General features: G+C 40.8%; 1 protein-coding gene across 3 annotated transcripts in view; it reads left to right on the top strand.

The window, feature by feature from the left end:
- The first annotated feature begins 3,296 nt into the window (after window positions 1-3,296).
- Window positions 3,297-16,333, top strand: part of GDPD1 (glycerophosphodiester phosphodiesterase domain containing 1) — a 51,907-nt gene continuing 38,870 nt past the window's right edge. For all 3 annotated transcript variants that reach the window (XR_010659708.1, XR_010659707.1, XM_065910387.1), the window contains exon 1: window positions 3,297-3,816. Coding sequence is in view for 1 of the 3 variants with exons in the window: in XM_065910387.1 (XP_065766459.1) it covers window positions 3,675-3,816 (142 nt within the window). In the remaining 2 variants the exon portion in view is untranslated. The remainder of the gene's footprint in view (window positions 3,817-16,333) is intronic.

Genomic DNA, 16,333 nt, shown 5'->3' with positions numbered 1-16,333 from the left:
AAATCTCTTATCTGGCTAAGCCACTGTTGCCTCTATAGTTGAAGGTTAGTCTTAGTTACATATTTTTTTTCCTGGTAGTATTTATCATATACTTGTTGTTTAATCTCTGAATCATGTTTGACTCTTTTGGGACCCCATAGACTGTACCTGCCAGGGTCCTCTGTCAATGCGATTTTCCAGGCAGGAATACTGGAGTGGGTTGCCATTTCCTCTTCCAGGGGATCTTCCAGACCCAGGGATCGAACCTGAGTCTCCTGTTTAGTGGCAGATTCTTTACCATTGAGCCACCTGGGAAGCCCTAATCATATACACATGTCTGTAATAATCATAAAATAGTCATAAAATTTAAAGAAAATTGCTGTCAAGTGACATTTTGGAAAAGGGAAACAGAAACATGAGCACAGCTAATCTATAGGATATAATGTGACAGCCCTAAACAGATACTTTCCCTAATTCCTAACAAAGCAGTAGTTTTCAACTTGTGAGTTTCCTTAAATTAAAAAAAAAAAAAAGAACTTGCAATAGCATATATAAAGATTACGTTAAATAAGGCAAGGTACTATGGGCCCAGGGACTGGCTCACAGAATACAGAAACAAACTGATGTAGGGACACCTAGTTATTCATATGGGGGAAAAAAATTAAATTCCTACTTCACAACTTTTATCACCGTCAATTTCAGATGTATCAAGGGCTTAAATGTGAAATGTGATACTTCAAAACATTTCCTTAAAATGTTTTTAAGTTTGCTTGTATTTGGAATTTTTTATACTTAGTTCGCTGTCTTCTATAAAAGCTTTATCATTTCTTTGGCTATACTGGTGTTAAACCGAAAAACAAGACTACTATTGATCTCAGAGAAGCAGTAGTGAGCAGTGGCGTGAAGTGAGAGCTTAATTCCCTGCCCAGGAATTTAAACTGGGTAGCATGGATGCGTTAGGTAGTTAAAATAGGGAAAGAGTCCAAAATGGCGGTGGCTAAAAGACCTGGAAGGGACAAGTCTGCGAAAATACAACAAAGAAAGGTCCAAGGACCGGAGTGAGGACCTCAGGTAAAACAAACAGCACTCCTGGCTGACCCAATTTACATAGGACAGGCCCAGGGAGAGAAAAACATAAAAAGAGGAGCCAAAGCACTCTCTCTGTCTCTCTCTCTCTCTCCCTCCCATGTGCTGGGGCTCTCTTCTCTTTGCGTCTTTGGGTCAGCATGCCCTCACGCCTCAAGGATGGGTTTACCTGTTATTATCTAAATAAAATAGAGCTGTAACACAGAGCTGTAACACTGATTTGTCTAAGAGCTATAACATGGTCCGTTCGAGACCTGAGAGCTATAACATGGTCTGTCCAAGACCTGAGAGCTGTGACACGCCGAGGGCTTTAATGTCCGTCACTCCAAACCTTTGTTGCGATGAGACAAAAACCAAGAAGCATATACACTCGTGCGACAGATGAAAACCAGAAATCCTAGCCACCAGACCAGCAAGGACTAGAGGCTGGAAGCACTATATTTCCCTGACTCTTGAACCCAGTGAAAAATGCATTTTTCACGGAGGCAAAAACGGCAAATGCAAGTACAAAGTTTATTATCAGAGACAGCACAACAAATGGGAGAGCACAGAAACAGTTCAGACAGAAGCAAGGCAGAGATGCACACCTGGAGAGAAAGGGTGTGGGTGTCCTCCCCAATGAGGAGTGCAGTACAGAGGTGGGTAAGTCATTTTTATAGGACAGTTCCAGGCTTTTGTTTACCTTTGGCCAACTATCTGGTTTCTTTTTCCACACCTGATCTACCCTAGCACCTTCTCCAACATGTGTATGCAACTTTTTTCCAAGTTGGATTCCAGCCCAGAGGCCTACGTGGGAGCCTTAGCGTCACATATCATGGGGTGGTGCCCCCTTCTTTTTGACCCCCAAGGAGCCTTTCTCCACCTGTGAAATGTCTCCCTTGCCCCAAGGATGGGAAATATATGATGTCCTGACCCTTTACTCAAACAAGGTTTCAGTTCAGTCGCTCAGTTGTGTCCAACTCTTTGTGACCCCATGAATCTCAGCACGCCAGGCCTCTGTATTGCTGCTATGACTATTAAGGTGACACAGGAGACAAAGCCTGGCTATTTACTCTGTTTGTGATGTTACTTCCATTTGAGAGGGCAAATGGGAGCCCATCTATTGCCTGTCTCAGGAAATGCAAACTGGAGGCTAAATTTAAGTGTCCAGCCTGAAGTCCATCTTTTTATCATCCCAAGAAATGTAAACAGGAGACCAGTTGTAAATACCTGGCCTGGGGCCCATCTACCTCCTGCCTCACTATGATGGCTGCTGCTGCTGCTGCTGCTAAGTCACTTCAGTCGTGTCCGACTCTGCGACCCCATAGACGGCAGCCCACCAGGCTCCGCCGCCCCTGGGATTCTCCAGGCAAGGATACTGGAGTGGGTTGCCATTTCCTTCTCCAATGCATGAAAGTGAAAAGTGAAAGTGAAGTCGCTCCTCCATCCATGGGATTTTCCAGGCAAGAGTACTGGAGTGGGGTGCCATTGCCTTCTCCTACTATGACGGCAAACTGATGTAAAAGTCTTTTTTCTGCTACTTTTTAAAATCTACTGAAGGCCCTTGTTTTCAAGAATCCTCTAAATTTTGTTTGTTAAATTTATATAATAAAATTAAGTTTTATTTAAATTCCTCTTAAAGGACACAAGAATCTTTGGGAAGTCTTTATTAACAAAAAGAGTTGGAAGTTATCATTTAGTAAAAATGTTCCTCATTTTTCAGATAAGAAAACAGAAGTTTGCTTCGGGTCAGAGTCACATGATTTTAAATAATCACTCTGGCTTCTACTTCTGTGGGAGATCTGTACTTATGACCAAATTTTCTCCCTCAGCCCTTGGTTAATTCTTTTGCACTGAAATGTGACTCTTAGAATTATAGTTTGGAATGTGTAGAATGAAAGGGACTTTAGTTTCCAGTCTTCCCAAGACTGAAGTGATAACCTATAACACTGTCAACGTTTCCTTTTTTTTGAACAAACTTAAAAGTCCACAAATATTGGACTGTCGACCATGTCCGAGGCACGAAGTTTGCAATTTCACAGTGAAATGTGAGAAGATCCATCTCTCAAATATTTGACTGATAAACTGGCACCTCGCGTGTTATGTGTGACAACGGAGAAAGTTCTCTCTCGGCTAGACAAATGGGTGTGTTTATTATTTGCTTTAATAAGCCTTAACTCCTCCTGCGGTAAGAGTTCTTTGCATTTCCTCCAGCAGAGGCTAGCGACGCGTCCCGGAGTGATTCTTTCATGACGTGGACTTCCTAATTACGTCAGGCCTTCCTGAAGGCTCTCCTTGAACAGCCTTTCGTGTGGGAACGATGGCAGAGGCGCTGGCGAGTTTCCAAGCTTTCTCCTTTATAGGGCCGCGAGCCGGACCACAAAGCTAGGTGACAGACGCCCCAGGCTCCTACCGGAGCGCGCCTGCGTGCCGGAGCCCCTTTGTTGCTCGCCCGAGTCCGGCTGCGCGTGCGCGGCGAGCCGGCGCCGACAAGTGCGCTGCACCGCGGGTGCCGGCTGGGGGCGAGCAGACCTCGAGCATCAGCCGCCGCCGCCGCCGCAGCCGTTGCGACCGTATCAGCGGAGTTCAGAGGGCCAGGCGGCGGGAGGCTTCCTCACACGGGGGCTGAGATGTCGTCCACCGCGGCTTTTTACCTCCTCTCCACCCTGGGAGGGTACTTGGTGACTTCATTCTTGTTGCTCAAATACCCGACCTTGCTGCACCAGAGAAAGAAGCAACGATTCCTCAGTAAACACATCTCTCACCGCGGAGGTGAGAGGGGTCCCCAGAACCAGATGGCGGAAGTGGGGGAGGCTCCCCCCACCCCACCCCCGGCCCCGCGAGTGGAGCTGAGGCTCCTCGGCCAAAGGCAGGCGGGTGGAAATACGTGCGAGTCTGAGGAAGGAGGGGCGTGTGTGAACTGAGGGTCCCCTGGAGGTGAAGACAGTGTGAAGGGGAGGTCGCCTGAAGGAAGGAGAGGGTCTTGAAACCGAGCCAAGGTGGGGGATCTTTTGGGGGCAGGGAAGTCAGGGGTTCTCCGAAGGAGGAAGGACCGGGGCGAGAATGAACGGTAGATGGGAGGCTTCTCGGCGAAGGGAAGGAGAATCGCGGGGTCCCTTCCTAGCAGCGGAGGCACCAGCGGGGAGCCCCGGGCCGATCCGCGGGTACCCTGCCGGGGGAACCCGGGAACAGACTTGTTCCGAGACAAGCCAGTGGCGGAGCTTGTGGGAAGATGGGGCGAACTGCTTCCAGGGCTGAGGAGCTGCGTGAACCTGGAGCGTGGTGCAGCCCGGGCATCCGCAGTCCCTGGGGGCCGGTCCCAGTTCTCCACCCCTCCATCCCTCCTCCTGAGCAGGGTAATTGAGAAGAGGGGGAATCCAAGTTCCCGAGCCGGGGACACTTCCCAAGGTCACAGTTAGAGCTTGAGCTGGACTGGGACAAGAAACTGGGGTGTCCTGATTCCCAAGGCGTCAAACCTCGCACCTATTTTTTTTTTCCCCAACTCCACCTTGCACCCCAGCAGTGACGTGTGGATTTCCAAAAAAAAAAAAAGATGATTGCGTTTAGTGACAGGACCATATTGTTTGAAAACAACAAAGAAGTTTCTTTTGAAACAGTGCCCTGCCAGAAGGAACCTAGATAGTTCACCCTCTCATTTCTCAGACAGCAGGCCAAATCTTTGCCTCTTCATTATTGTGTAATAATGTGCTTTTATTTTCATTTCAAGTATGATGTATAAGATGCTGTAAGTTTGGATTATTTCATTCAGTTTTAGCTGTTCTTTAGAGCCGAATGTTAAAGTAGGTTAAAATTGCTTGGAATTTACTTGAAGTGGTAAATTCTAGGAGTTTACAGTCAAAAACGTCATTTAGTTCCATGACTCCTTTTTTTTAACAAAAATTGACCAGGAATAGTCAGTCAGTCAGTTCAGTCACTCATTCGTGTCCCACTCTTTGCAACCCCATGAACCGCAGCTCGCCAGGCCTCCCTGTCCATCACCAACTCACGGAGTCCACCCAAACTCATGTCCATTGAGTCGGTGATGCCATTCAATCATCTCATCCTCTGCAGTCCCCTTCTCCTCCAGCCCTCAGTCTTTCCCAGCATCAGGGTCTTTTCCATTGAGTCAGCTCTTTGCATCAGGTGGCCAAAGTATTGGAGTTTCAGCTTCAACATCAGTCCTTCCAGTGAACACCCATGACTGATCTCCTTTAGGATGGACTGGTTGGATCTCCTTGCAGGCCAGGAATAAGGTTTTAAATATCACAAAAGTACATTTGCACGCTGCTGTAATATCTGTATAATTTTATCAGTTAAACAAACATAAGACTTCCCAGGTGGTCCAGTGGTTAGGACTCTGCACTTCTAATTCAGGGGGCGTGGATTCAAGCCCTGGTTGGGGAATTAAGATCTCATATGCCCTGTGGTGTGCCAAAAAAGAAAAAAAGAAGATAAACAGAGTACTAAAGAGTGACTTCAATGGTTATGCTAGTCTCCCACTCATGAAAAGTGTCAAAGATTTTAAGGGATCTATCACCAGCTAAATGACATGTTCTTATTTGGTTTACCTATATTTTAGTAGATACAGAGGTAAACTGTAGGTAAAGCCAAAAAACAACTTTTGTGTTTGAGTTGTCCCTGTAGAAGTATTTTCAATGGTAGTAGTCCTACTCTGGAGATAGGCATTACTTAGTGATTTTTAAATCAGTAAAGCAGTGTTTACTGATTTAAAAAAAAGTATGCTTACTAAAAACTCAAATCAAAACAAAATAAAACTATGTCCTCTTAAGAAGCTTTCTAAACTGTCATTGTGGGTGATCTAGATTTTATTTCAGAAGAAATAATCTTGTTAACTCCTTAGGATATGAAATCTGTTTACAGTCCTGAAGCACTTAGTAAGGTCCTGTGTGATAGTACTTAATATATTTTTTGTTGAGTAAGTATACCAAAGAATACAGTTGAACCAGAGTGATAGAGAATATATTTACTAAAAACAACTTTGGAACTCAAGATACTAAGTTTCTGGAAAATAATAAACTAGGAAGCAGTCAGCTTCTACTTGCTTTTTATTTTCCTCTTGGACACTGATAATAGCAAGTGAGGCTATCTGTGCATATTTCTCCATGCGTATCATCAACATTTGATCTAATGCTCTATCATCCTAACTGCAAATGACCTATTTCATGTAACCCAGGTGCATGACCACTCCAAGATTGAAACATTGATCATGATAAGTGTATAAAGTATATACACCTGAATTGCTTTAACTTAAAAAAAACTGTTAATGTGTACTGTTATGTCTCTATAAAAGCATTATCACCTGAATCAGATTCTGGACCTATAACTAGTTAACCTTGGGAATAAGCTTTAGTTTTAGTTTCCTTATCTATAAATGTAAACCACTTACCTTGCTTCCCTTTGGATTGTTATGAGGATTAGGTGTACAGGAAGCACTTTGAATGCCATAAAATTGTTTAGAAATGTTAAGTATGAATATATGGAGTCACATTCATATTTTGCAATAGAACTTTGCATTGAATGAAAAAAAATGAGATCACCAGTGTAATTAATGTTTTCAAAGTTTTAATGAACACTTTTGCTTTTTGTTGATTGATTGTCCTTAAAGTAGAAAATGCTTTGTTTTAAGAATTAAATGGTATAGGTCTGCTTTGTTCTTACCCAGGTACTGTGTAGGTTGTATTGCATTATATTGTGATAGGATATCTGCTTCCTTTATTAGACTGTGAGTTCCTTAAGAGCAGATTTTAGATTTTATTAATGCTTGAGTCTCTAGCCTCTAGTACAGATTGTGACCTACACTTAAAATAATAGCTTATTGTCTGCTAATTATCTACTTTGTGCTAGGTACTTTCCGTGTGTTTCTTTATCTATTTGTCCAAAGAACACTTTTTGTAACTACAGTGTATTGATGAACCCACTCCAGTGTTCTTGCCTGGAGAATCCCAGGGACAGAGGAGCCTGGTGGGCTGCCGTCTAAGGGGTCGCACAGAGTCAGACACAACTGAAGCGACTTAGCAGCAGCAGCAGCAGTGTATTGATGAAATACCAATAAGATCAAAGATGTACCCTTTGGATTAAATCAAGAGTAAGCCATACTCTCAAAGGCTATTTTCATTGTTTCTCAATGAAATTGTGAATTTTAATAATATTTTTGACAGTTTCATAAGTAATTCATGTTCATTGTATTTTTCCAAGAAAATTTGGAAAATATAGAAATGAAAAAAGAAAAAGTAGTTCCTAAAACTCACCATCAGTAGACGTAATCTCTGTTAACATTTTGAAGTACATATTTTAAGTACGTATTTTGAAGTATGCCCTTTTAAAAAATATTTTTAAATATGTCCTCTAAGTACATATTTTACTACCCTTGGAATCATACAATATACATACTTATTTCAGATGCCCACTAAGTTAACTAGAGTTAGAATAGCAGGGAAATAACTTTCTCATACTCCCTAACCTATTTCTCTGGGCCAATTAAATTAAGCAACAGGGTTTACTAGGGTTCAGTGACGAAAGAATTAAAAAAAAAAAATCAAATGATAAAATCCTCACCTGACCTTTTAATCTTTCACCCATGGTTACAAGGCCGAATCCAGATTCGGATTTGTCCAAATCTGGGCATTTTGCCACAGATTGATTTAGCAGGTGAGAAGTTTGAGAGTAAATATTGCTAATGGACACTTGTTACTTCTGAGTCCTAAACTTTTAATTCCTCAAGGAGGAAATTGAAGCATCAGTTTGAGTCTCAGAGTGTCACTAGGAGTAACATTCTGCGGTTGCACCCTGAAACATGTTCTGCATGGCAAGGTATCAGTTCTTTTCAGCTTCTCTCTTTTCTCTGCATTCCTGTCTTCAGGGGAATCTTCCTTACTTGTCAGTGAAGACTTTTCTCCCAACTTGATTGTTCCTACTGATATCTTACTAACAGTGGAATCATTCATCCTTTATCTTCCCAGGTGGCATTAGTGATAAAGAACACACCTGCCAGTGCAGGAGATGTAGGAGATGCGGGTTCCATCTCTGGGTCTGGAAGATCCCCTGGAGAAGGAAACAATAACCTGCTCCAGTATTCTTGCTGAAGAATCCCCATGGACAGAGGAGCCTGGCAGGCTACAGTCCATAGGGTTACAAAGAGTTGGACATGACTGAAGTGACTTAGCATGCACACATTTTCCTGCTTAATAAAGTAGACTAAAATGCACACAGTTGTTTTCAGCAATGGCTGTACATATAACTTAAACTGTATAATATATCTTAAATGGTATACAAACTTAGAAAAATTGAATGTCGTTACAGAAAAATGTGAAAGTATAATCAGATAGATAGCAAAACATACATATAGAAAAGAGCACACATGAGCTAATTAGTTGGTAAATGCTGCTACTAGGTCAGTATATACTTTGAATATCATCCTTCTGTGCTACTGATGTGTTTAAATTTTTTCTTATATCTATAAATATAAATCTCACTGATATTTTCCCTAAAAAAAAGAAACAGTTCTGCAGTGTTCCAGGGATCCCACATATTGAGAAATGCTCCTTTGTATATACCATTTCTAGTCCTTAAACTCTTTATACTCTTACAGAAATCATACATACTGTTTCCAAGGTGCACTATAAATATTGAATTAATGTGTGAGTTTAGAAGTGGAGGAACTCAGCTTTGTTGCTTGATTTATTGAATAACTCCCTTTTAAGTTGAGATAAGATGATGTCTTCCAACATTAAAATGTTTTCTTTGCACTAAGCTGTCTTTTCCAGTATCAGAAAATATTTCATTTGAAAGTTCTTTTGTGGCTGGTGCACATTGTCATGTTTGTCATCGGTTTTATAAACCACACACACACATATAGCATGTATACAAAAGATGTTGATGGTAGTGGTGATTGGAGGCTAACTGTTAAATAGGTCTAAACAGGTCTACAATGTTTACTGAATGTTTGTTGTTGTTGTTTAGCTGCTAAGTCGTGTCTGACTCTTTTGCGACCCCATGAGCTGTAGCCTGCCAGGCTCCTCTGTCCATGAAATTTCCCAGGCAGGAATACTGGAATGGTTTAGTCATTTCCTTTTCCAGGGAATTTTCCCAACCCAGGGTTCGAACCCACGTCTCCTGAGTTGGCAGGAAGATTCTTTACCTCTGAGCTACCAGAGAAACTTTGTTGAAGGTTCACTGGTATATAAAACATTTGGGAGGTAAAAAAGGAAACTGGACAGCATTTACATCTAACAAAAAATACAAAAGAGAATGTTTTCTTTACTTTTCCTATCCTAACAGATATTAACCACTCACAAAGTAACTGTGAAGCACTATATAAGAGAGGAAAAATTAACATAGAATTAAATATTGGGAAGTATAGCTTTGTATAGTGTTGGGAAGTATGGTTTCTCAAAGAAATAGAAAATATGAACTGGTGAAGAGGGAGGCAGGAAGACATGAGCAGAGAAATTATAAACAAATTGTAGTAGAACAGCATGTAAAATATATACTCATTCTCTTCTACATTCTGTAATTAATTAAAAATTAAACTTGTTTCCATGTAGAGTAGTTATTTGCAAAGTCAGATATTAAGCCTGACATCCCCTGCTTATTGAGGGAAAACAAAAATTAATAGCAAGAGTGCTTTGTGAATGATGTTACAATAATTGGCAAGAGAAGAAATTCAAACCATTTCATGAGAGAAGAGCTATCACCAAATAATTCCTTAGAGAGGAGTTGGCAGACTTTTAAATTAGTCCCTTAGTTACTCCCCAGGCTTTCACCATATGAATCTAACAAGTAATTTGTGGGTATTATCGTTGTGGGATTTATCTTCAAGCTTTGCAAGCAAGTATAAGAATATGGAAATAAGGGACAACATTAATAATTTATCTGTAAAGCTGAAATAAAGAGATATATGACTGCCAGCATAGAAACTGCAGCATAGTTAGTAGTGAAAAGAGTGGGATCAGAAGTCATACTGCTTATGCTTGAATCTCAGTTCCCCTTGTTGGCTTATGTGACCTCACCTAATCTTATTTCTGGAGATAGTAATACTTGGCATGATTGTGGGCATTTTAATGTAATAATATAGAGAGCACTAAGCACAGTATCTAGCTTCTCTTAATTATTAATATCTTAATACCTTTTTAATATTTTATTTAGTACCAGCTATTTCATAAACTTATAAAGTAGATCAAAGGTCTTAAGTAGTAATGTTTGCATACTTAAGGTTTTTTTTGCTATAAGGAGCTCATGATTTCAGCCACAGTCAGCTCCAGGTCTTGTCTTTGCTGACTACATAGAATTTCTTCATCTTCAGCTGGCTCAGATCATGAACTTCTTTTGCAAAATTCAGGCTTAAACTGAACAAAGTAGGGAAAACCAGGAGGCCATTCAGGTATGACCTAAATCAAATCCCTTGTGATTATACAGTGGAAGTGACAAATAGATTCAAGAGATTAGGTCCAACACAGTGTCTGAAGAACTGTGGACAGAGGTTCATAGCATTGTAAAGGAGGCAGTGATCAGAACTATCGCTAAGAAGAAGAAATGCAAGAAGGCAAAATGGTTGTCTGAGGAGGCCTTACAAATCGCAGAGAAAAGAAGAGAAGTGAAAGGCAAAGGAGAAAAGGAAAGATATACCCATCTAAATCCAAAGAATAGCAAGGAGAGATGAGATAAGAAAGCCTTCTTAAAAAAAAAAAAAAAAAAAAAGAAAACCTTCTTCAGTGATCAGTGCAAAGAAATAGAGGAAAACAATAGAATGGGAAAGACTAGTGATCTCTGAGAAAGTTAGAGATACAAGGGAACATTTCATGCAAAGATGGCCACAATAGAAAATAGAAACAACAAGGACCTAACAGAAGCAGAAGAGATTAAGAATAGGTGGCAAGAATACACAAAAGAACTGTACAGAGAAGGTCTTAATGACCCAGATAACCATGATAGTGTGATCACAAAGGACCAGAGCCAGACATCCTAGAATGTGAAGTCAAGTGGGCCTTAGGAAGCATTACTATGAACAAAGCTAGTAGAAGTGATGAAATTCCAGCTGAGCTATTTCATATCCTAAAAGATGATGCTGTGAAAGTGCTGCACTCAATATGCCAGCAAATCTGGAAAACTCAGCAGTGGCCACAGGACTGGAAAAGGTCGGTTTTCTTTCCAGTCCCAAAGATGGGCAATGTCAAACTGGTGTACTATTGTACTCTTTTCACACACTAGCAAGGTAATGCTCAAAATCCTTCAAGCTAGGCTTCAGCAATACATGAACCAATAACTTCCAGATGTACAAGCTGGATTTAGAAAAGGCAGAAGAACCAAAGATCAAATTACCCACATCTGTTGGGTCATAGAAAAAGCAGGAGAATTCCAGAGAAACATCTGCTTCGTTGACTAAATTAAAGCCTTTGACTGTGTGGATCCCAACAAACTTTGGAAAATTCTTCAAGAGATGGATATACCAGACCACCTTACCTGCCTCCTGAGAAACCTGTATGAAGGTCTCTGCTTTTTTATTTTCATAAAAAATATATATACATGTATATGTATATATTATATATATGTATACAAAAGCTTTTCTACTACACTTGATAAAGGCTAGAGAAAGAACATAAAAAAAAAAGATGGAGAAATTGGAGAGCATAAACTAAATGAAATGGGAGCACTGAATATGAAATAGAAAAAGTGAAACAAACTAGGTAAAAGTAAAAGATCATCATATAGTCCAGTTTTTAAACACGACTGCTCATTAGAAACATATCTGGAGCTCTGGGGGAAAAAAGCAATATGTGAGCATTTGTATTTTTCAAAAAATTTCAAGATAATTTTGATATGCATCTGGACTTTAAGACGTGATTGTAGGTTTTTCTATTAGATCCTAGTTTTGGTGATATCGAGTTCTATTATTTTTCTGTTTGCCAATCATGATACAATATTAATTGTTACATAATCACCATAGTAAAAGATGTTTATCAGTTTTCACAATGAATAGCCAGACAAAAAATAAAAGATAATTACAATTGCAAGCCATAATGGAAACATGATTAATTTAACAGTATAAAATAATTACATACAATTTGGAAGGGTTACACAGAGTGATGTGATAAGTGGAAGTGCATACATGCACTTGTTTTCATCCAACCAGTCAGTGTGTGTCTTTTGGTTGGTGCATTTAATCCATTTACATTTAGGGTAATTATTGAAATGTATGATCCTATTACTTTTTTCTTAATTGTTCGGGGTTTATTTTCTGTTCCGTAGGTCTTTTTCTTCTCTTGTTTTTCCTGCCAAGAAAAGTTCCCTTAGCATTTGTTGTAAAGCTGGTTTGGTGGTGCTGAATTCTCTTAACTTCTGTTTGTCTGGAAAGCTTTTGATTTCTCCATCAAATCTGAAGGAGAGTCTTGCTGCGTAGAGTATTCTTGATTGTAATTTCTTCCCTTTCATCATGGTAAGTATATCATGCCATTCTCTTCTGGCTTGAGAGTTTCTGTTGAGAAATCAGCTGATAGCCTGATGGGAGTTCCCTTGTACGTTATTTGTTGTTTTTCCCCTGTTGCTTTCAATATTTTATGTCTTTAATTTTTGTCAGTTTGATTATGTGTCTCGATGTGTTCCTCCTTGGGTTTATCCTTCCTGGGATGCTCTGTGCTTCCTGGACTTAGTTGACTATTTCCTTTTCCATGTTCAGGGAGTTTTCAGCTATTATCTCTTCAAATATTTTCTCAGGACCTTTCTCTCTTCTCCTTCTAAGACCCCTATAATGTGAATATTGGTACGTTTAATGCTGTCCCAGAGGTCTCGGTCTGTCTTCATTTCCTTTCCTTGTTTTTTCTATATCCTCTTCTGTGGCAGTGATTTCCACCATTTTGTCTTCCAGGTGATTTATCCATTCTTCTGGTTCAGTTATTCTGCTATGGATTCCTTCTAGTGTATTATTATTCATTTCTGTTTTTTGTTCTTCAGTTCTTCTAGGTCTTTGGTAAACATTTCTTTCATCTCTCAACCTTTGCCTTCATTCTTTTCCTGAGATCCTGGATCATCTTCACTGTCATTATTCTGAATTCTTTTTCTGGAAGGTTGCCTATCTCTACTTCATTCAGTTGTTTTTCTGGGATTTTATCTTGTCCCTTCATCTGGGACATAACTTTCTGCTTTTTCATCATGATTTACTTTCTATAATACAGTTTTTGTTTTAGCTGCTGTGAGACTGTTCTTCTATCTACCCTCTGATGCATGAGCCTAAGAGGCTTGTGTAAGCTTCTTGATGGGAGGATCTGGCCATGAGAAAAACTGGGTCTTGCTCTGGTGGGCAGAGCTTTAAAGCTTTTATCCAGTTATCTGCTGGTGGAGGCAGTTGGGGGGTTGCACTCCCTCCCTGATAGTTTTTTGGTCTCAGGTGACCCAGCCCTGGGGTCTACAGGCTCTATGGGAGGATTAATGGTGAAGTCCAAGAAGGCCAAGGGGGACCTTCCAGTGCCTCTGTCCCTGTGATGAGCCCCTGTTGACCCGTGCCTCCACAGGGGGCCCCCCAACATAAGCAAGTAGTCCCCTGTGAGGTCACTGCTCCTCTCCTCTGGGTCCTGGTGTGTGCAAAATTTTGTTTTTTCCTCCAAGACTGGAGTCTCTGTTTCCCTCCATCCCCTGGAAGAGCTCTAATCAAATCCCCCTGACCCACAAGGCCAGATTGCCTGAGAATTCCTAGTTCCTTTGTCGGATCCTCAGGCTGGAAAGCCTGACGTGGAGTTCAGAACCTTCACAATAGTGCGAGAACTTCTTTGGTATCATTGTCCTCCAGTCTGTGGGTCACCCACCCAGCGGGTATGGGATTTGATTTAATCGTGATTATGCCCCTCCTACTGTCTCGCTGCGGCTTCTTCTCTGTCTTTGGACATGAAGTATCTTTTTTTAGTGGGTTCCAGCATCCTCCTGTCAGTGGTTGTTAACAGCTTGTTGCAATTTTGGTGCTCTCGCAGGAAGAGATGAGTGCACGTCCTTCTACTTGGCAGTCTTGAACCAGAAGCCAAGGTCTCTGCTTTTTTAATACGCTGTCTAGGTTTATCATAGCTTCCCCTCCAAGGAGCATTAGTCTTTTAATGTCATGGCTGCAGCCACTGTACACAGTGCTTTTGGAGCCCAAGAAAATAAAATCTGTCACTTTTCCCGCTTTTTCCCCTTCCATTTGCCATAAAGTGATGGATCAGTTTTGAAGCAGAAGTAGATATTTTTCTGGAATTCCCTTGCTTTCTCTGTGATCCAACGAATGTTGGTAATTTGATCTCTGGTTCTTCTGCCTTTTCTAAATCCAGCTTGTACATCTGAAAGTTCTTGGTTCAGGTACTGCTGAAGCCTAGCTTGAAGGATTTTGAGCACTACCTTGCTAGAATGTGAAATGAGTGCAATTGGATGATAGTTTGAACGTTCTTTGTCACTGCCGTTCTTTGGAATTGGAATGAAAGCTGCCCTTTTCCCTGGGTTCAATCGCTGGTCAGGAAACAAGCCCCTGCGTGCCATGACTAAAGACTGCTCATGCTGCAAGTAAGACCCGGTTACAGCCAAATAAATACATAAATATTTTAAAAGATAGTTGCCTTCAAAAAGCTCTGTCAGGGTTCAGGTGGATGTACTAGAATTTTTAAAAATTACAGTTTAGAAATAAAAACTTTTTACACAGCATGGGAAGGAGAGAGAAGGATGAATTGAGAAAGTAGCATTGACATATACACATCTTCATGTGTAAAATAGATAATTAGTGGGAAGCAGCTGTATAATACAAGGGGCCCAGGCTGGCACTCTGTGATGACCTGGAGGAGTGGGGTAGGATGGGGGAGGGGGGCTCCCGAGGAGGGGGATATGTTTATAATTATGACTGATTCGAGTTGTTGTATGGCAGAAACCAGCCCAACATTGTAAAGCAGTTATCCTCCAATTAAAGAAAAGAAATTTTAATAAAAGCTCTTAAGAAAATCTTAGGAATGGCATACATTTAGTAGCACTAAGCTGAAACTCCAGTACTTTGGCCACCTGATACAAAGAGCTAATTCATTGGAAAAGACCCTGATGCTGGGAAAGATCGAAGGCAAAAGGAGAAAAGGGTGATGAAGGGTGAGCCAGTTAGATGGCATCACCAACTCAGTGAGGTGAACTTGAGCAAACTCCACTAGATAGTGGAGGACAGGAACGCCTGGCGTGCTGCAGTCCACGGGGTCGCAAAGAGTCACGACCTAGCGACTGAATGACAGCAACCGCAGCACTGACCTTAAGTGTACAGCTTCATTTTTTTTTTAATGTACATGTACATCCAAGTAGCAATTACTCAGATCAAAGTATAGAACATTTCTAGAAGCCCATAAGAATCCCTTCCCCATCTACCCTCCTCCATCGCCAGAGGTGACCGCTCCTCTGACTTATCTCATCGTTGACTGTTTAAGACAGTGGTTTTCAAAGTGTGGTCTGTGGAATTCTGGAAGTCCCCAGGACCTTTCATGGGCCTACAAAGTCAAAACTATTTTTATAAGGCATTTCTTACCTTTTTCACCTTAGTGACATTGGCGTAGTGGGTGAAACTGCTGTTGCTTTAGGACAAATGAAAATACTGGTACAAAATGTACTAGTAGCCATTATATTCCTCAGCATCATGCACTCAGATTTTTTTTTAAAGGGCAGTTTCATGTAAGAATATCTTCGATGTATTAGAAAGTTATTAATTTTATTGAAGTTCAATCCTTGAGTATATGTAATTTTTAGTATTGTGTGACAAATGTTTTTTTGTGTGTGGGGTTACACAAACACTTTTGCTGCATACTAAAGTATATACCTGGTGACTCAGACGGTAAAGCGTCTGCTTACAATGAGGAAGACCTGGGTTCGATCCCTGGGTTGGGAAGATCCTCTGGAGAAGGAAATGGCAACCCACTCCAGTGCTCTTGCCTGGAAAATCCCATGGATGGAGGAGCCTGGTAGGCTACAGTTTATAGGGTCGTAAAGAGTCGGACACGACTGAGCAACTTCGCTTCAAAGTATGTACATGATTGTCTTGAGGAAAAGCACTTGTGAAGTTGATTGAATTCTGAGGTGAATTAGTCTTCCCCCTCACCCCGCCGAACATTTTACTTAAAAAACTGACTGACATACTGGTTATTTAGACTTGAGTATTGGACAGATGTGTTCTTGAAAATTAATAAAGTGAGCCTTTCATTAGAAGAAAAATAATTTGGCTGCCTTCTATTAAGGTAGTGCCAATGATTACATTTGAGCTTTTAAGCAAGAATTAGACTTTTGAAAAACA

Source organism: Muntiacus reevesi, chromosome 18, assembly GCF_963930625.1.
Source record: "Muntiacus reevesi chromosome 18, mMunRee1.1, whole genome shotgun sequence".
NCBI classification, from domain to species: Eukaryota; Metazoa; Chordata; class Mammalia; order Artiodactyla; family Cervidae; genus Muntiacus; species Muntiacus reevesi.
This window is presented reverse-complemented; position numbering and strand designations above follow the sequence as displayed.